We start from the raw sequence: 20,290 nt of genomic DNA, 5'->3' as shown, positions 1-20,290 counted from the left end.
TCACCTGTTTCCACTAAGGTACCCATTGAATAAACAATCTTCCTGGGACATTCCTGATTGTTGCTATAATGACTCACTGCTGTGTGACAAACTGAAAAGGAAAACAAAATGTTTCACACACAATGAATATTACAGACAGTGATTTTGTTTGAAATAGATCAGTACGCCCTCAGAAAATCAGTATTAATCTAAACCAAGGCTGAGACTTTAAAAGGTTATGTTGCTTTCAGATTCCTATCTGTAATAAACAGTCGTGGTGATAAGCAGACCTTCGGAATGCACTGGCCTATTTAAGTGTTCCCATGTTTTCATTTGTTTACATCCACATAAGAATGAAACTTCTATCAGGAAGACTCACAGACTGGAGTGAGATTTAAGATGACATTTATTTGATGAATATAAAACAGAAATGAAATGTCTCTAGTCTGGCGGTCCAAAGGACTTGTACTCGGAACTGTCTTATCCTGCCGGAGATAAGAGGCAGGGGCGAGGAGCCTACCCCCATGCAGGACGGGACTCAACTGGTGGTGGTGGAGTGGTGGAGGTTACCGTGTTAACACACTGAAACAGCAATGTGATAGATTGTGAGCAGACTTATAAAGCATGGCTTACATGTGATTGGCTGGGAATTACCCAGCTAATGGTGCGATAATGTACAGCTGCTTGTCTCCCCGCTAGAACCACGCTGTGCTTACATTTCTTTGGTAGAGGCAGACAGGCAAAAAGATTCAGAATTGCACAAGACTTGAGTACATTACAGAAGAATAGCAATATACTATACTGTATATTCTATTAATTAGAATAGAAGGTTAGTTGTGCAGCTGTATGTTCAAACATTCCAATTGGCTGTCAATCAAACTTTTATTTTCCACATTTGTATGTATAAGCAGAGGATTTTTTTTGGTAAATTAGCAACCGTCACCTTTTCAAAATACTTCAAGATTCTTTTGTAATCTTAACTCTAGTTAACTTTTCAAAATATGATGCACAAGTGACAATAAGTATACATGCATTGGCTTCAGACATTATTTGGAGGCCACACTTTTAAGCCACAGTTATACATGTCTTTGATTATATAACAATACCAAATAAGCACCTCAAGAGTCATTTCTAAAGACATATTGCACAAACACACATTTCAAGCAAACAATTCACAAAAAGTGTATATATGAGGGGAACTGACTATATGCATCCATTAAAAATGACCATTGGAATACTAGTTCATTAAAAGTTATTACAAAAATGGCTGAGCTGAAGCATAATTTGTTTGCAGATGCCATTTGGTTTGATATTTTGTTTCTAGTGCAATGAAAATGTGACAAAAGTGTCCAAATACCTTTTGGGGCCACTGTAGGTTAAAACAGGTTTAGCCAGAAGATTGTTTCATAGCTGTAGGTCTTGGTTTAGTTTTGTTTACTTCACAGCTCTTGACGTCCTGCTCGTGTTCATGTATCCTTGCCATGAAAGTATGCAAAATACAACATGAAAGTCCCCACATCTCCATGTAGTGTAATATCCCAAGCACAAACTGGTCAGTTTGCATTTTATCCCAAACATGTGTCCTTGCAATGACTTATTAACATAAAATTCCCCCAGTAGTAATTTTATCTACTCTTGATGCAACTAGATGCAAAATGAGTAAAAGTAATAGTCGGTCTGTCAGTCGCACATGTGGATTTGTTTATAATTACCCACAACATAAAATTCCAGATCACAAAGTGTTTCTCTAATGTGTGAAAAGATCTGTATAAATTTATATAAAACTTATCAGGTTCACATATTTGCATTGTCACAAATTCTCTTCTGGATTAAGTTTTATTAAATGGGCAAAAGACTATAGCAAGTGAACAATGCAGTCATATCATCTACAGAGTTAAATTCATTCCTTCACAAACTCACAAGCCTTGTTTTGTTAAAAACAACAGCACATGTCAAAACTCATTATTAGACAAATTCCTAGTGAAAATTGGAACGTGTGGTCTCTCATATCCTTTGCTGCCAAGTAGTGTAAATACTGGGCTTCAAAACTGTTAGTGCAACTTTCCACTGGGAAAAGCTTCCCTTTTGAAATTTGATTTGTATTTCAAAAATTATTTGCTTTTGATGCCATGATTTTGTACATGATTGCCATAATTTCTGATTGTTGTTTGTTTATTCTTTTTGTGTCTTGAAAAATTCTATGCCTTTTTTCCCCCTAGACGTCTTGTTAGATAGTGAATATGATCTTTTCACCACACAGGGCACCCTGACTCACCTGATTTTAATTTTATTCTCTAATTGTGATCACTGGTATAAAAAGATTTCAAATGTCCGAAGCTGTATTTTTGTTTTATTTAAATGTTATTTAACTTGCTAAATTCTACATACAGTCTTTTCGTCAGTTTGAGATGAGTGTCTTTATACTGAAACAACAAGGTAGCATTGTCTCCACACAAACTGCTTGTCCACACATGCCATTTCTTGTGTATATATTAGTATGTGGATATAGGTTTTTTTTAGAAACATGATAGTGTGCACTTTTCTGCTAAGGGCGACAGAATGGTTATATTACCGTTAAAAGTTGACCTTATCTTGTACATGCCTGACATGTTTTGGATCAGTTTTATAGCAACAATGTTTTTTTTATGCTGTATTTAGTATCAAATCACACAATAATCAAATACAAAATAACAATAAAAATAATTGCAAGAAAATCAGTAAAATTAACAATACAAATAAATAAAATAAAAAAATATATGAAGTTAGATTAAGAGATTGAGAAGTAAAAAACTATATTCATAGGGGTATTAAAATCAAATCCATATATCTAGTTTTATAGCAACATTTCTCACTGTGAGCTCACAAATTCAGTGGCATCAGTTTGTTGGCAAACCTGGAAGGCTAATGCTGCATTCCAATTTTTTTTATAAATAAATATTCATTATTATATTAATACTGCATTCCATTCAAGTCAGATGTGGGATATTCCTACTTTACATCTCTGATACAAGTAAGGAAACAAAACTGCAATGCTCCTGTTAGCTTAGCAGGTGTTTTGATTTTTATCCAGAGATGTCTACTAGCAACCCAACAGATAAACTACGGGTGTTTGTTAAACAAGCTTTAATATCATGTAATGTAGGAACTTTTAATTATTTATCATCGATATTACATATAAAAGTGAATGTTTATCCCTTACTTAGTATATCTACCTGGGTGCTGACATGTTTGTGTGAACTCATGCACCTGCATCTCGGCAAAATCGGAATTTAAACATTTCCACACGAGTTTCCAAGTTGGAATTCTGACTTCAAATGTTGTTCCATTGCACTTTTCATTGTAGGAAGTTGTCGTACGTTCCATTTGTCCGAGAAGTCGGAGCGCAAGAGTTATTTTCCGAGTTCTGAGACCGGAACTGACAAATGGAACGGCCCCCGATGTCGGAATTCCTACTCGGAAACTCGGACGAACGCAGAGGACCCGGAGTTCAGAAAGCAAGATGGCTGCAAAGAGCATCTACTGAAAGTATGCTGTGGGTTTAAGCAATTTTGTCTTTTTTGTGTCCAATTTAGTAAGTCATATACACAATACTGTATTACCGTTGCCTATAGACTTCCAAGATGTTTTAGAACACCTAGTTCCTCAATCGTGGATTTTATATCCGGGTGTCCTTAGAAAATGCATGTTGTTAACCTGTCGCTAAAAAAGGACTACAAAAGTTGTTCATTTCGTCAAGAAAGTAGCTCAAATGCTGATGGTTGTTGTAGTCCCTAATTAGAATTGTGTTAGCAACATGCATTTAAAAAAACAGTTTGTGCTATAACTGTGTGCAATTTGTGTTTGAGAACAAAAGGTCACATTTTCTTCAATTAATTTTAACCACAGGCCTTATTTCACTCATAAATCTAAAACTGCCATTATGAAAACTCATAGGACATTTATGAGGGAACGCATGGCTTGAAACGTAATAGTCTTTCAGGTTTTTGAAAAACAACCTGAACAGCTCAGAAGATTGAACAGCCAAGCACAGAGACCAGCAGTCACACATAACAAACATGTCTTTGTTTATTTATGTCAGTAAACTGAAGTCTTATGGATTTATAGGTGTGATGTGGATTACTGCGAATGAAACTAGTCACATTAACTCTTAGCAACAATGACAACAATATCTTTCTCCAACATTGCTGTTGTCTTAATTGTTACTGTAAAAATCGCAGAGATAGTGGGTCAGTGAATGGCTGATGTCGGAAAGACTTTGGCGCCATCCAGTGTTTGAAACACTCATTGCGAAAAAAGACGTTGACATAATTTATACTGCATGTTTTTCCTACAGTACTAATAAATAAAAAACTCTGTTAAACTTGTATGTGTGATTGTGCGACAATTATTTGGAAAAAATTAATACATTATGATTATTATAGTAGCCTATTGTAAAATGTATTTAACGCCGCATTTAGCCTATCCAACGTTAACATGATAGCCCAAATGATATCATTAGTCAAGAACGATTATAATGAACAAATCTCTCTCTCTCTCTCGCCTAGGGCTATACATAACAAGCGCCATGTGCAGTGGGAGTTGAAATCACGGACAAAGCGTGTTTATTGTGAGTGAGCGTGCAGATTCAAGAGCAGTTTGCGCTGATCAAACACAGAGAACGCACATCAATTTTAAAAACTGGATTCAATGGTGTGGTTCCTGAAGGTTCATTTTTCATGCTTTTGTGTTTTCAGTTCTGTATACATGGGATAGACAGACGTGATTCTTAAAAGTATTTGAAATGGGTTCGACGAACACCGCCCTATTAAAAATCCCGTACGTCGAGGAGTTGATACTACAAACGGCCTGTAACATTTAAACATTAGTCTTCTTACGGCCTTGTTTGTTTTCATGTTTGTTTGTCCAGTGATTCTGCGATTGCGGTGCCAGGCCTTTCATATCTTAACTTAAACTGTTAATTCTCAGCATTTAATAAGAGAAAGCATGCTGTTAGCCGTTCAAAACGTGTTTTTGCCTATCTCAGACCATAATTTATTAGTGGTTTTTGTGGACAATTGCTGCACGTTTCTGAAATGTGTTTAATTGTTTGAATATATTTTTTAACGTATATAAAAAGTACATATTTTCCCCCAATGAAATTACTGGTTAAAATATCAAAATAATTACATTTGTTCAAAAATAATATCCATAATAATGTAATTGTATTAGCTACATTATATCAAGTTCAATTACTTCAATAACAAAGTCAGTTGTTCCTTTTAATGGAGCCCACAAGTGCAATTTCATCAAATTTCCATTTTGTGATAAAACAATGAAATAACTGGGTTGAATGCCACATAACGGGATTGAATATTGGGTTAGCAATGACACTCCTCATGAACTGCACCAGATTTGCCAGTTCTTGCTGTGAGATGTTACCCCACTCTTCCACCAAGGCACTTGCAAGTTCCTGGACATTTCTGGGGGAATGAGCCCTCACCCTCAGATCCAACAGGTCCTTTCTTGCAGGAAATCACGCACAGAACAAGCAGTATGGCTGGTGGCATTGTCATGCTGGAGGTTTATGTCAAGATGAGCCTGCAGGAAGGGTACCACATGAGGGAGGAGGATGTCTTCCCTGTAACATACAGCATTGAGATCGCCTGCAATGACAACAAGCTCAGTCCGATGATGCTGTGACACTCCGCCCCAGACCATGATGGACCCTCCACCACCAAATCGATCCCACTCCAGAGTACAGTCCTTGGTGTAACGCTCATTCCTTCAATGATAAACGCTAATCCGACCATCACCCCTGGTGAGACAAAACCATGACTCATCAGTGAAGAGCACTTTTTGCCGGTCCAGCGAAGGTGTGTTTGTGCCCATGGGTGATGATGTAGCCGGTGATGTCTGATAAGGACCTGTCTTACAACAGGCCTACAAGCCCTCAGTCCAGCCTCTCTCAGCCTATTGCAGACAGTCTGAGGACTGATGGAGGAATTGTGCATTCCTGATATAACTCGGGCAGTTGTTGTTGCCATCCTGCACCTGTCCCGCAGGTGTTATATCAGGATGTACCGATCCTATGCATGTGCTGTTACACGTGGTCTGCCACTGCGAGGATGATCAAATGTCCTTTCTGTCTCCCTGTAGTGCTGTCTTAGGCATCTCACAATATGGACATTGCAAATTATTGCCCTGGCCACATCTGCAGTCCTCATGCCTCCATGCAGCATGCCAAAGACGCATACACGCAGATGAGCAGGGACACTGGGCATCTTTCTTTTGGTGTTTTTCAGAGTCAGTAGAAAGGTCTCTTTAGTGTCCTAAGTTTTTATAACTGTGACCTTAATTGCCTACCGTCTGTAAGCTGTTAGTGTCTTAATGACTGTTCCACAGGTGCATGTTCATTAATTGTTTATGGTTCATTGAACAAGCATGGAAAACATTGTTTAAACCCTTTACAATAAAGATCTGTAAAGTTATTTGAATCTTTACAAAATTATCTTTAAAATACAGTGTCCTGAAAAAGGGTTGTTTCTTTTATGCTGAGTTTATTTATGTCTTTGTCATTTTTTTCCCTTGATCTGTCTCTTTACCACAAAATCCCCAAGATTTCTGAGCCATAAAGGAGTTGGGAATGAATCCCATATGAGACAGAATAATAGGTGCATTCTTGTCCCCATGTTATGTGAGTTTTGGCGCGTTGCTGCAGAGGAAGACTGAATATCAAAGAAGATCAGACCATTTTAATAAAGTTCTATTTCATTTTCTGTTTCACTCTCACAAAGGCCACAGTGGATTTCCACACTTTTTGTGAGGATCCTTGCCCATTTCTGTCCTGTTGACAAGAACAGACTCAAAGAGCCAAATTCTCCAGAACCCGTCAATAGCAGGAGCAGCAAACTCAAATGTATGTTTATAGAATTGCTATTTAAACCAGAAGAGGGATATAACACCATACACTAAGTAAAAGAATGGATGATGCTACATTAGGTATAATATACTGTCAGCTTTGATCCAGATGGGGTTTGTTTTGCAATAATGACTGACTCACAATACACTATCCTGCTTAATACACTGCTACTTACCAAATGAATAAATGGTTGTGAAATATTGAGAAGAGACTGCAGACAGAGTGATGCATGAAACCAAATATTTTTTGTATTATCTTGTATATGTCAGGAGAGTCATCCTTCTCTGATTCCTTCCTGTAGTTGCATTCCAGCTGTATGACCAGGATGGCAAGATTTCCAAAGATGAGCTTCTAAAGGTCAGTAGTCTGTAGAATGTTTTTCTTGTTTACATGTTAAGTTTATATTGTTTATATTTTGTGCATTTTTTCCAAAACTGGGTTCAGGTAGGGGTAAGTGAGGGAACTGCAGGGGATTTGTGAGATTTTGAAAGAAAGGCTAATTCTGAATATTAAATATGAATATAGAAATAAAAAAAAAATACTCTTAAAAGGTTAACTAAAATGCAATAAGAAAAATTACTTTTACCAATAATTCACAAGTAAACATGTGCACAATATAAATATACTGTAGATCATAGGGGTTTAGCCTACAAAGTTTGGGAACCCCTGATTTAGTGCATTGTGTTATTATTTCATTAGTGCATTGTCTTATTAGTTTGGCTTCACTGCATCCAAAAGAAAAAAATATCCAAAGATAGTTTAATAATGAGTGCAGCATGGCTGGATCTCACTACATCATTTGTACTAATGTGAAAATTGACTGACAACTAAGACTGATTTACAAGTTCTCTGAGCCAGGTGACAGAAAAGCAGCTGCAGAGCATAGTAGACCACACAATACAGGAAGCGGATCTAGACCGAGATGAAGCCATATCTTTTGAGAAGTTTCGTAAGGTATCTCCCAATATTCAGTGTCCACAGTGTTTCAAGCAAGCATTTTGAGTAAACTGCTTTAAGGTGTGTAATTTTTTATTTGCTGTTAAAAGGATGGTTCACCAAAAATTTTAATTCTCTCATATACTCCCCATCATGCCATCTCTAGATATGACATTTCTTCTACTGAATACAAACATCGATTTTTAAAAGATTATCTCAGCTCAGAAGGTCCATTCAATGCAAGTGAACCAAAACTATGAAGCTCCAAAAAGCACATAAAGGCAGCATGAAAGTAATCCATACTTCCAGTGGTTTAATCCATGTTCTCTGAAGCAATCTAATTTCAGTTTTGGATGAGAACAGACCTAAATATAACTTCTTTTTTCACTATAAATCTTGACAGCAGTCTCCTTGACGATTATTATTTCAAGCTAAATAACATGTACTAGGAAACTGAACCAACTTGAAATCATGATCGTGTGTAGAGACTTTAAAGGTAAGATGTACAGAGGAAAAGGAGTTATATTTTGGTTTGTTCTCACCCAAAACTGATTGGATCACTTCAGAAGACATGGATTAAACCACCAAAGTCATATGGATAACTTTTATGCTGTCTTTATGTGCTTTTTGCAGCTTTAAAGTTTTGGTCACCATTCACTTGCATTGTATGGACCAACAGAGCTGAAATATTCTTCTACAAATCTTAATTTGTGTTCAGCAGAAGAAAGAAAGTAATTCACATCTGTGATTGCATGTGTGAGTAAATTATGACAGAATTTCAATTTTTGTGTGAACTATTCCTTTAATGAAAGGCTACCTCACTTTCTGCACTTATGCTTGCTTATCACCTTTAAATGCCACGGATATTTAAAAATGATGTAAAAAAAAAAAAATAAATTGACAAAATATTAAAAGTACTGTTTTGTACTATCTTCGACAGAAGCGTGTCAAAGCTTCTGTTTCTTTGTAAAGTTTTAACGATGGAAATATGAGTGAATGCACCTTTAAATGGGCTCTATGCACGGCGGTGCATGACGTATTTCCGGTGAAATTTAAGGATGCTTGATTACTTCCGCCGATCGTAGAGCGCTGCTATGCCGAGAACTGATGTGGGATTCTATACTCTTTGACTATACAATAAAGGAACATTAGTCACAAAACAGCAACCTCTCATTTTGTTTATGCTTTTTTTGCTATATTTTAAATAAAAATGGTGTATGCATAATGATTAATGAGTAAATTATTTTTATAAACAAGTATGACTATCACCTACAACTCTTTCCTCTTGTAGTCTTTTTTTTCTTTCTTTTTTTTTTTTACATACAAAAAATATTTTTTTTGTAGCTCATTGTCAATGATATTAACTCGTTTGCATCCACTGTTGGAAAGCTACTGACAAAAAGTCTGTATGTGCGAATAGGAAACAAACTTTGCAGCAGTGTATCTCCATTACCACTGTTTCAGCTAGAATTTGCAATAACGCAGTGCTATTCATCTGTCGTTGATAGAACTGCATTACATTTTTTATTATTATTCATTTTGTACCATAAACATCCATACTAGCTAAGATAACATCTGTGGTTATCCAAAATGAACAGTGGTAACGTTAGAAAAGTAAAAACTTAGAACATGTTCAAAAGAACTTTGAACGTCACTTTCAAAACCAGTCCTACTCTTAGTTGGTGTGGAGTCTCTGCTTTCCTCATAGAGCGGTAACACTGAGCTTTCACTGAGATCTCATTTGTGGCCCTGATTTTACCTGACACTTTTACAAACAAAATTACAAACACATTACATGCCAAACATTTATATTAGCGTGATTAGTCTGCTGCTGGCCGGAATGTAAAAATAATAGCACAATGTTAGCCATAACGTACTAGTTCAGGCTATCTGAACTTACCTTCATAATTGCAGAGATAAGACGAAACATAAAACTTGAAACCTTTATCAAGCTTGCTCTGTGGCGTTGTACTGCACATTCGTACAATTGTTCGCACATGATTAATACTAAATTTTGGCAACTCAAGCAAACAACGAGAAAATTTTGAAGACTCTGCCATAATCCCGTTTACCTCCGCTTTAAATCTCCCCAACCGGAAACGCAAGAGCATCCTTGCGTCAAACGCGGAAGTTATGCGTGCATATAGCCCATTCAGGAAAGTGAAAAGTTAAGCAGCATTAGGCTGTGGCCACTAGGTGGCGTATTAACACTTGGCCTGGCTGACACTAGAATTGATTTTTTTTATTTTTATGGAAAGAGTCAGTGGTTGGAAGTATTATATTCGTTTAATACATCAAGGTATTTGACATAAATGTATTTGTACAGAATCACACAGCATAAAGGTTCTTCACGTGTCCTTATTATGCTTTACCCTTGGGCAGACAGGCCATCAGCAACCAGTAACAGGAAAAGGCAGTCCCTATACAGAACCAGAAAGAAAAAGACTGAAAACAAGAAAAGGCAAATACAAACTCCCAGTTTGCCTAAACTGCTAAACACTTCAGTGCAATTTAATTATATGGCCTGAACTATTCATAAATAATAATAATAATACATTTGAAGCACTGTGGTCCATTTATTACACATCAGTATCACCAGGAGTACCTGTAACTGTGATGGTCATGGTTAAACGGTAGAGAAGTACATCTGTGGTCCCCCCTTTAATGTGGACAGGTAGACCATTGTCCTCCTGCAAGTGTAGATAAATGTGTTCAAATTGCATAAGAACATTTTTGCCTTAATGCACACCCTGACCTAATATAAACACTTGCAACAACCCTTTTAGTCCTACACCAGCTATAAAGACCATAATTAGTTGTTTTTTCCCCTTTATTAAAAATCTTTATTTATTTACAGTTATAATGGCCTTTCTGCCTCATTCAATGAATATGGTACATGTTGGTGTCCCATTCCTTTTCCCTTTTTTTTATTTTTTTTATTAAATTTTGAGGCACAAATTGGCTATGAAAACTTAAATGTTAGCTAAGCTTTTTTCTAACATTAAATTAATCTAGCAAGCAAATTGCTAGTTTAAATCACATTATATGTCTATTCCTCTAATGCTTTAAAAATGTAATGGGACACCAAAATGTGCCATATTTATGGAATGTGTCACTGTTTGATATCACTAGGAGTAGACTGCTAAATTCTAACATATTGTTTGCTTAAAAATCATAAAATGTTCATGCACTTATCCCAAGATGCATACAAATGAAATAATATTATAACATCTGAGTATAAATGTCAGTTATTTGACACTTCATCCATGTATGAGAGTGTATTTTATCTCAGTGTGAAATTCATCTTACCTGGAAAACCTTCTGTCTCTCCGGCACCTTGTTTTTCATTTGCCGGGCTGTTGTGTTGAAAGCCCTTGAGGCTAGCCGGGGAAGACTCTGGATACAATTAAAGAGAAATATAAAGGCCCAAAATTTGTACCCAAACACACTTTCATAAGACATTTACCATTTAAATTATTAGAGGTGCCCCCATTCACTCCTTGGCCAGATATTAAAACGTAATGAAACATTTGCCTTCACTGTAGAATTAAGCAACTCCACACCACAAAGCTTAGACCCCCCCCCCCCCCGTAATCCCTTTTCCCCCTTTATTTAATCACTTCTACAAGGCTTTTTGTTTATGATTGTGAAGAGCCGATCCTTCACACAGGACATGTACTTAAACTAATTTATTATAGTTCTAAAAGTTACCTACAGATATTCTGTTCTCTATTGTTAAACAATTCAGTAATGTGAACAGAATTAAACATGCAATGGTTCCCAAGGTCAACTAAACTGGAACATGTGGGTTGTTATGTTAGCCAATTGCTGCTTCCCATCACCTACAACGGACCAATCAGTGTAATACAGATGGTGGGTTGGGCAGAGAAGATCCCACCCCATTTCTACTTCACCACTGTGTGTGTGTGTGTGTGTGTGTGTGTGTGTGTGTGTGTGTGTGTGTGTGTGTGTGTGTGTGTGTGTGTGCGTGCGTGCGCGCGCGCGTGTGCGTGTGTGCGTGCATTTATTCTAAATGTAGATTGTGACGGTGACTGAACTCCTTAGTCTTTCAAGTGAAAAAACATGTGTCTGTTTCATATGAGGACATTTCAAACTAAACTTAAAAGCAAACATATCTCTTCCTGATCCCATGTGGAGTACTAGAAGTGATATCTTTTAGTTTTTCTAAAAGGGCAAACACACAATCTGTTTACAGTATCAGATGACCTCTTTTCTTTAAAGGTCCTTTAAGGTTATCAGCCTTGCGACCACTGATACTGACAATGTTTTTGAACTTTAAAGTAATAAAATGTCAAATCTGTCTATATCATAAAAGAGACTAACATAAAATGACCAGGTTTATCCAAGCAATGCATGCAGTACAATGGTCAGACTATCATTTTGCAGAAAAGTTCCTGTTTCACAATTGTTATAAAAGTTGATTCTTCATGCTCAGAGGTCTACAGCTGTTGTGTTATGTAAGTATATACAAGAACAGCAGTATTTACCAGTAAATGTCTCATGTCCAACGCTGCTTTCTGCTTAGCCTGTTGATACTTGTCTATCCAGGGCCTTTACAAGGACACACACATATTGCAGAGCTTTTGAATTAGAGCCAAGTATGGTCAGGTGGGGAAAGACAACTCGAGAATTGAAGGTGATTCAATACAACACTGAACAAGAATAGTAGCTGTAATACTTGTCATATACTTTTCATGTATTTAAAGGAATGTTCTGTACAAGTTAAGCTCAATTGGCAGCATTTGTGTCATAATGTTGATAACCATAAACATGTATTTTGGCTCGTCCCTCCTTTCTATAAAACCAAAAATCAAGGTTACATTGAGGCACTTACTATGGAAGTGAACGGGGCCAATGTTTGGAGGGATTAAAAACAGAAACGTAATAATTTAGCTTATAATTTTATAAAAGCACTTGCAATAATTCTTCTGTTAAAACTTGTGTATTATTTAAGCTGTAAAGCTGTTTAAATCGTAATTTTTACCGTCATTTTAGGGTTTGTTGACATTGCATTGTCATGGTAATGAAGTTGTAAAATTGACAACTTTAAAAACTTAAAAAGTAAGTGATTTTATCACTTAAATCATGTTTACATGCATATCCTTTATGTCTTGTGGCTTTACTTTTGAAACAGTGAGTATTTTAACATTAGAAAATTGGGGGAGTCACTTGACACCATGCAAGGATTGGATGGTGTGCTCTGCGCACTTTCCTAGTTTTTTTTTATTTACATTTTTTTATTCCCTTTTCTCCCCAATTTGGAATGCCCAATTCCCACTACCTTGTAGGTCATTGTGGTGGCGCGGTTACTCACCTCAATCTGGGTGGCGGAGGACAAGTTCCAGTTGCCTCCATTTCTGAGACAGTCAATCCACACATCTTATCACGTGGCTCACTGTGCATGACACCACGGAGACTCACAGCATGTGGAGGCTCATGCTACCCTCCGCGAGACACGCACCACTCACCACTAATTGTGTGCATTAAAAAAAAAAATTTTTATCAAAGGAAAATAACTATTTAAACCTGTTTACCTTTAATGCCTCCCCTTAAAGGAAAGTTCCAGATTCAATACTATTTAATCAGAACCATTTATATCAATGTTGATCTCTACAGAAAATAATTAATTCCTGTTTGACCATATACAGATTGGCTATTTGTTTTCATTTGCTAGATATTGGCTTCAAGTAGCACTGCATCAGCATTTATCTGAATAAAAATTAAACGTGAGATAACATAAAAATGCATTTAGTCTTGCTCAAAATCTTTCTCTATATGTCTCTTTCTTTTATAAAAGTTTGCACTATAGTATATAATCCATCAGCCTACAAATAATACAACTCTTTATTCAACAGATTCATTTTAGCTCATATCTAACAGTTTGTATATTATGGAGTGATATCTACAAGCACTGGTACATAAACAATCATAATGCAGTGCAGTATCACTTCTCTCTTTGACTGGCATCCAAACATAGAAGTTCCACGTTTTTGTGGTTTGTTTCATTTCTGCATTATTTGGCCATTGGACGTGGGTAAAGGCAACTGAGACTGACACTTTGAAACAGGCTCTCAGAACTGCAGGATCATCATGATATATTGTAAGTACAAAAGCTGTGTAACCACTATAACATATGACTTATGAAATTCTGAAGCTTTGATTTGACCACTTGTTCTTTAATATGAATAGAAAACACATATAAACAAAGTCCTCATTTTAGCCTGATATGAAAATGCTGTTGTGTTGTGCTTGCAATTAAATTCTGATGTGCACAAATGTTTAAGCTAAATGTACCTCATTGATACTATTGACAAACATGGACTGACCTGCATGTTTTTAGATAAACACGTGCTTTGGGCATGCACCACTGCTCTGTTCACTGGTTGGGTCCTCACGGATGATCAAGGCCTCTGTTCTGAGACGGTGACAAGACAGTAAGATTTACTGAATTATTAAAATTGTATAATATCTTAATATATTTACAGACATTTAGTAAACATCACTGTAACGGGATAGCAGTAATTTAGCTATCAAATAGTTCAATACTGTAAATGCACAGGAATTCATTACTTTTACCTCAAAGTGCAATGCTCTTCTGTGATTCTGATACACTCATAATTATTGCTGTGCATCATGTGCTACATATTAACACTTAACAGGAAAAAAGAGCAAAGGGAGAAACAAAAGTGCATCATCTTCATTCCACATTTTCATTTTCAGCTCGTGCAACTGGACTTGTATGCTTCTCACACTTCAGTGGCCTGGGAGTTTCTGCATAGTACGTCTTTAATATATTACAAAGTGCCGTTAATGTTTATATAAGACTCCTATGATAGCAATATTGTAGTTAAAGTCTGTGAAGGATTATTTCTACCATTGCAATCTGTACAAATATTAGCACTCTCTGTGGTGATGTTTTAAGTGAAATCTAATACATGAAATAATGCACATACCATCATTTTTACTTAACATATTGATTCATCTTTTCCCATCCTCCTATAGAGCCTTAGCAATAAAAGCATTTGCAAAATACCACAGAATATTCAAAACTGGACCATTCATGGCCTATGGTGAGATAAACATTGACTCTTCCCACTCGCTGTTGATGTGCAGTAAAATTCTAAGTGGGAGAAAAAATAAAAACAGTCCACAGGAACATTATGTCTACGATGAACATGCGATGGAAAATATTTTTCTCTATTTCTAAATTTTTTTTTCTATTTCTAACATTGCACTTTACAATAATGTTCTATTCATTAATGAACTAACAATCATTTTTAATTTCTTGTTTCTTGGTAAATGACACATACATGCATATATACAGGTATGTGTGTGTGTATATATATATATATATATATATATATATATTATTAGCATTAAAAGTTTGTATATAATTTATATCATCAATAAATGCTGTTAAAGTATCATTCATTGTTAATTCATGTTAACTACTGCAGTAACTATTAACAAATACATCCTTATTGTAAAGTGTTACCATTATTTTATGTCTAAATTCTAATGACTCTTAGGCCTATGCATACTGGTCACTGCTGCGACTGCTGGCCGATATTTCATTCTCATCTTCAGGTAAGGATGTCTCAGTCCGCTGCTTTTTTTGGAACCCATTAAGAAAGTGGAATATCATTTAAAATGTTTACGTTTATGTGCAGGAAATTGAGCCTGAGCTCTCTCAGCTGTGGCCATCACTACTGAAAGGACAGAAATACTTCCTCTTCTGGTAAACATGAACTTTCAGTAACCAGCAGTCTCACTCTCAGTCAAAGAAAATGGAAAACGAAAACTAACTATTTTTTTTTGCAGAAAGTAACCGAAAACAGGAACAAAGTGATATTCAATTGTTCCATGGCATTTTTAAATGCTGGTAACCAGTTATAACCGTTTAATTTAGTTTGGATTTTTTTTTTTAATGAAATCAAAGGTCAAAGGGTTTATCAATGTAAATTTTTGGAACTACACCACTTCATATTGCCTGAAAAAATTAAACATGCGCTTTGATCCTGATGGATACCGCTGCACGACACGTTTATTTGCCTAATTGCCCGTATGTCATATTCTGTGAATGAAGAACTTTTTAACAACTGTATAATTACTATATATATGCACGGTAAGTCCAGATACAAGGAAAACATAAAAGAAAAGTAAAGTTCTCATTTGTTTCTAAGTCTTAACTTATCTGTTAGATTTGATGCATTAATAATCACAGGGTTGTGAGGGTTACTTTTGAAATGTAATCCACTACAGATTACATGCTGTAAAATGTAATTTGTAATTTATTCCGTTAGATTACTCAAGGTCAGTAACGGATTATAAATACTTTGAATTACTTCTTCAGCCCTGGTAGATTTTCTTCACTTGTCTATAAAACCTCTGCCAGTACAGTGAGACACAATACACATTAAAAATACATTCTCTGAAAAACCTAAATATCTTATACAGTGTTGCTTCTAAAACAAGATAAATCAAACTGATTTTTTTATATTTTTACAGGAAAACAATACAAAAATTACTATCAAAAATAAGATTTTTTCACTAAAATCAAAGGTCTTACTAGAAAAAAAGAAATTATGATCTAATGTGAATTATCTTAATAAAAAAAACTAAATATGATCGTGTCAGGTAACATGTGCATGTAAAATGGCTAGAAATAACGTTTTGACTTAGCGTAAAGCCGACAATTTACACAAGGTTAATTCTATTTCTGCTCCAAACTTACTTCAAACTTATTTCTCTCTCTGCTTGTATGAATGTAGACACAACATAAGAAAGTGTTTCACTGCTGTTCAAATGCCCTTTGGATCACATCATTTATATGTTTAAATGTTTTCCATCTGAAAGGACTAAATATTAAATTAAACAAATGACAATAAAATGCAAACATTTTTGATTGTAACTGTATTCTAATTACCAAGTATTTAAATTGTAACTGTAGTGGAATACAGTTACTTATATTTTGTATTTTAAATACGTAATCCCGTTACATGTATTCTGTTACTCCCAACACTGAATACTGATGCTGCCAGGTTTTGACTGAGAACAGTTAAAATGATACTTAACTGTTAATTAACTACATTTCTTATGATTTCAATGCTGATAAAGCCACCACACAAGAAATATTTAATTGCTATTTTTCCTGTTTATTTTTTATTTTGGTTGCTTAATTTATCTTGTGAGATCTGGCAACACTACAACTGGTATTTCACCCACTCCTTAGCACAGAGGACTGTCATTTGAAAAAGAATGTTATTAACCGTTCTTTTATTTTTGTTCTAACCGGTTATCATTTGGAAAAAGACTGCAAATCCCTTGAACCTGAACAAACAAATAATACAGTTTTTGCTCAGAATGAACTGACCTGAAAATTTTTTAGTTTTTAATCCCTGCTCGTAATTGCAGTTTTCTTGCAACCTAAAGAAAAGGCATTTACATTAAAAGATAGTTCACCCCAAAATGAAACGTCTGTAATAATTTACTCACTCTCATGTTGTTCTACACCTGTATTGCATTCTTGCATTTAACACAAAGTTGTTAGGCAGAATGTCAGCCTCAGTGACCATTCACCTTCATTGTATGGAAAAAAGAAGCAATGAAAGCGAATTGTGACCGAGGTTGTTAGTTCATGGAATTCCACCGAACATCTCCTTTATTGAGCCAGTTTACATGCACACCAATACGCTGATAACTCCCAAAAATCAGCTTATTTAAAAAATCAGACAAAGCAAGAAACCCACCTCTTATGTGCGATTTGAAATAATCAAGTTATACTTTTGACAACAAACTGTGAAGAGACGCCATTAAGAACGGCAGTAAAGGTGTTTACATGCAACGTGAAATCGGTGTAATGGGTAAAAACCTGTGTTGAACTAACATTTTAACGCACTTAGATGATGTTTTTATAGGCGACTCATGGGGAAGTCTACATATATTGCAAGTGGCAATTATCAAAGGATAGAAAAATAATTGCATTGACCTCTAGTGTGTTTGAGAGACTGGCCCTGGCACAACTCTCTGTCGAATTATTTGGTTTGGCAGGACAGAAGAATGGATTAAACATGGGACCTGTGCAGGCTGCGAGGAGACCATGGGCTCGCCAGTCTATTATTTCCAGGCAGCAATCAAGCTTCGGAAACTCTTTGACATTGATAGGTGGGTGTTATCAGTGCGTTTACCATGATATCAAATTATTATGAGCACATTCATTTCTCTCATTTCTCATTTTTGAAGCATCTTGGAAAACGCTGGAATCAAAACCTCCTGCGATGTGTCGTATAAGGCAAGTTTACTGCATTAGCCATGAATCATGATGGCTCACGTTTAATAACATTTATGATGCAACACTTCATCAATTGTTCCCTTATGTGATCTCTAGTATGATGAAATAAGTGGCGTCCTGACCCCATTCTTTGGACACAACTTTGATTTGCAGTGTGTGACAGATACGAAGGTGAGAGAAGCATTGCTGATATGATAGATGGTACAATTCAGAGAAACTGATCTCATGGAAAATCGGCATCAGGAAGTGAAATGTTTTGTTTGCTAAAATAGGTATGTGCTTTTCGAATTTACAAACTGCCCCCAGTGACCAAGGCTTGAACTACAGTTGTGTGTATATGCACCTTCGTTCAGTGCACTGCACAAGCACAACTTCTGTCTTTAAATGGATATGACATGAAAAGTGCATCTAATTGTCAGAAATATTTGAGTAGTAATTACATTACTCCTAACCGTATTGAGTGTGTTCTTTCACTTCTTTCAATTGATTGGACGTTAAAGGTCCGATTTTCAGAAACATGCGAGTAGTTACAATAATGTACTCCACCAAAACCTAACCCTTACCACGCTACTTCACTTTTCACTACCCAGATATCAAAATGCAACATAAGAATGCACAGTGTGGGTGATTATTCGAGGCACAAACATTCGCTGAATGGTGCCTGGAGTTCGCCACATTGGGTCCGACTTAAAGTGGAAAAACATTCGAAACGAACTGCGATTTTCCCCGTATGATCATGTTGTCAGAGAACAGCCAAACTGAATCGATTTTAAATTACACCTTTTACAAGATATTAGTAGCAGTTCTATAGATTTTTCAGTACAAGGTTCAAACTCTTTTCAACCAATGATCTTCCATTACTTTTCCATGACTTGAAAGCTAATTTCTATGTCCAAACATTTAGCCTTACATTCAGAAAATGGCACCAAAATCACAATCCCACATTTGTAAAAAAAAACAAAAACAAAAAAAAAACACACTGTTTGATAAACAGTTCAACTGAAAACATTAATTTTTTTATTTAATCCATATGAACACACTGTGTGCATTCTAAAATGGCCGTGGACTAGTGGCACATCGTTGTGTTGAATTGGTCAGGTATTCTTAATAACATGATATATATTAAACTCTTCACCATGTGTTTTTAATCCAGAGCATGACATATACAAATATATTAACTATAAAAACTTCCATGATTTTTTTTCCACAGCTTTGAAGAGTTTATTAATTTCCATTACATTTCCAGGTATGGAAATCACAATTTAAAAATTCCCTGGTATTTCCATGACATTGGGAACCCTGTCAGTATCAATAAATTCTTTCTTATGCATCAGTAAATTCCAATCCATTGTAAACCCAAAAGCATTACTAAAAATGACATTTTATTATTTTTGCATTTTTAGGGTCGTGAAGCATGGATCCAGCTGAAGTTCAGTCTCTATAGGAACCAAACACTTGGATGCCATAAACAAGAAGAGGGGCAAAAGTTCAATACCATGACATGGATCAGCAGTTCAGGACACCCCTGTCCAAAGAACACAACCATCTTTTACTTCCCCATAAACTATGAGCATCCCAAAGAGCCCTGTAACTAAGAGGAGCCTTAAACCATTCTAGACAAGCTAAAGCCAGACAAGCTAAAGCCAGACTTTTACTGTTTTCACTTATAATGTCTGAATAACCTCTTTGAACTTTTTTAGGCCTGGACATATTTTAATAAAGAAACTGTGTAATTCCTAAATAATTCAGCCCCCCCCTCCGCCCAGTAAACATGTAAAGAAAAAATATATATAAATAATTATGCAAATCAGGTGGGCTAAATGGATTTTAAGACTTTTAATGAACTCAGAATATACACCAATTTATTAATTCAAGGTGCACAATGTCATGGGCAGTGATGTTGAAAACATTTTAGAAGCACTGGGGAGATAAAGTTGTCTCAGCTTGAGCTGAATCATGAAATGTTGGCAGGCAGTAAAGGTTTAAAATGAACAGCTAATATCTCTGGATGGATGTATTTTTGGAACTCACAGTTCACATTTTATTTGACATGGAATCAATTTGCCAAAAAATACGTTTCTACAGCACAAAATGAACAGAAAATAGACCGCACTAAAAACTGCTTCCACTTAAAAAAAAAAATAGTAGTATGTTGTAAAGGACAG

General features: G+C 35.8%; 2 protein-coding genes and 1 long non-coding RNA gene across 5 annotated transcripts; 1 reads left to right on the top strand and 2 right to left on the bottom strand.

The window, feature by feature from the left end:
- Positions 1-373: 373 nt before the first annotated feature.
- On the bottom strand, positions 374-3,410 carry LOC127631535 (uncharacterized). 2 transcript variants are annotated; one of them, XR_007968994.1, is made up of 3 exons: positions 3,179-3,410; positions 1,337-1,454; positions 374-561 (listed from the first exon to the last, which is right to left on the bottom strand). It is a non-coding gene; the product is annotated as an uncharacterized LOC127631535 (long non-coding RNA). The 2 variants fall into 2 exon arrangements; XR_007968993.1 differs by having other exon boundaries at positions 3,192-3,403.
- Positions 3,411-10,080: 6,670 nt separating this feature from the next.
- LOC127631532 (cytochrome c oxidase subunit 7A2, mitochondrial) lies at positions 10,081-12,443 on the bottom strand. Of its 2 annotated transcripts, none has more exons than XM_052109685.1 (4): positions 12,322-12,443; positions 11,123-11,209; positions 10,419-10,503; positions 10,081-10,233 (listed from the first exon to the last, which is right to left on the bottom strand). In XM_052109685.1, exons 1-4 carry the CDS (start codon positions 12,334-12,336, stop codon positions 10,175-10,177), a joined length of 246 nt encoding a protein of 81 aa, XP_051965645.1. In that variant the 5' UTR covers positions 12,337-12,443; the 3' UTR covers positions 10,081-10,174. The 2 variants fall into 2 exon arrangements, with proteins under 2 accessions (XP_051965645.1, XP_051965646.1); XM_052109686.1 differs by lacking the exon at positions 12,322-12,443 and adding an exon at positions 11,280-11,341.
- Positions 12,431-20,174, top strand: rnaset2l (ribonuclease T2, like). The gene is made up of 11 exons (XM_052109684.1): positions 12,431-12,470; positions 13,875-13,934; positions 14,175-14,268; positions 14,555-14,612; positions 14,837-14,904; positions 15,364-15,421; positions 15,505-15,572; positions 17,885-17,998; positions 18,077-18,125; positions 18,222-18,296; positions 19,529-20,174. The coding sequence occupies exons 2-11, from the start codon at positions 13,925-13,927 to the stop codon at positions 19,718-19,720; spliced, it is 786 nt and encodes a 261-aa protein (XP_051965644.1). The 5' UTR covers positions 12,431-12,470; positions 13,875-13,924; the 3' UTR covers positions 19,721-20,174.
- The last annotated feature ends 116 nt before the right edge of the window (positions 20,175-20,290 follow it).

The sequence above is a fragment of the Xyrauchen texanus genome, chromosome 38 (genome assembly GCF_025860055.1).
Source record: "Xyrauchen texanus isolate HMW12.3.18 chromosome 38, RBS_HiC_50CHRs, whole genome shotgun sequence".
NCBI classification, from domain to species: Eukaryota; Metazoa; Chordata; class Actinopteri; order Cypriniformes; family Catostomidae; genus Xyrauchen; species Xyrauchen texanus.
The sequence above is the reverse complement of the archived record's forward strand: the minus strand, read 5'-3'. Positions and strand labels throughout refer to the sequence as shown.

Excerpts from the sequence above, each read along its gene's own strand:
- rnaset2l (XM_052109684.1), top strand. Across the intron at positions 18,126-18,221 it reads CCTGCGATGTGTCGTATAAG|TATGATGAAATAAGTGGCGT; the intron begins GCAAGTTTACTG and ends TGTGATCTCTAG. Across the intron at positions 18,297-19,528 it reads AGTGTGTGACAGATACGAAG|GGTCGTGAAGCATGGATCCA; the intron begins GTGAGAGAAGCA and ends TTGCATTTTTAG.
- LOC127631532 (XM_052109685.1), bottom strand. Across the intron at positions 10,504-11,122 it reads AGAGACAGAAGGTTTTCCAG|GAGGACAATGGTCTACCTGT; the intron begins GTAAGATGAATT and ends CTACACTTGCAG. Across the intron at positions 10,234-10,418 it reads CATGACCATCACAGTTACAG|GGACTGCCTTTTCCTGTTAC; the intron begins GTACTCCTGGTG and ends GGTTCTGTATAG.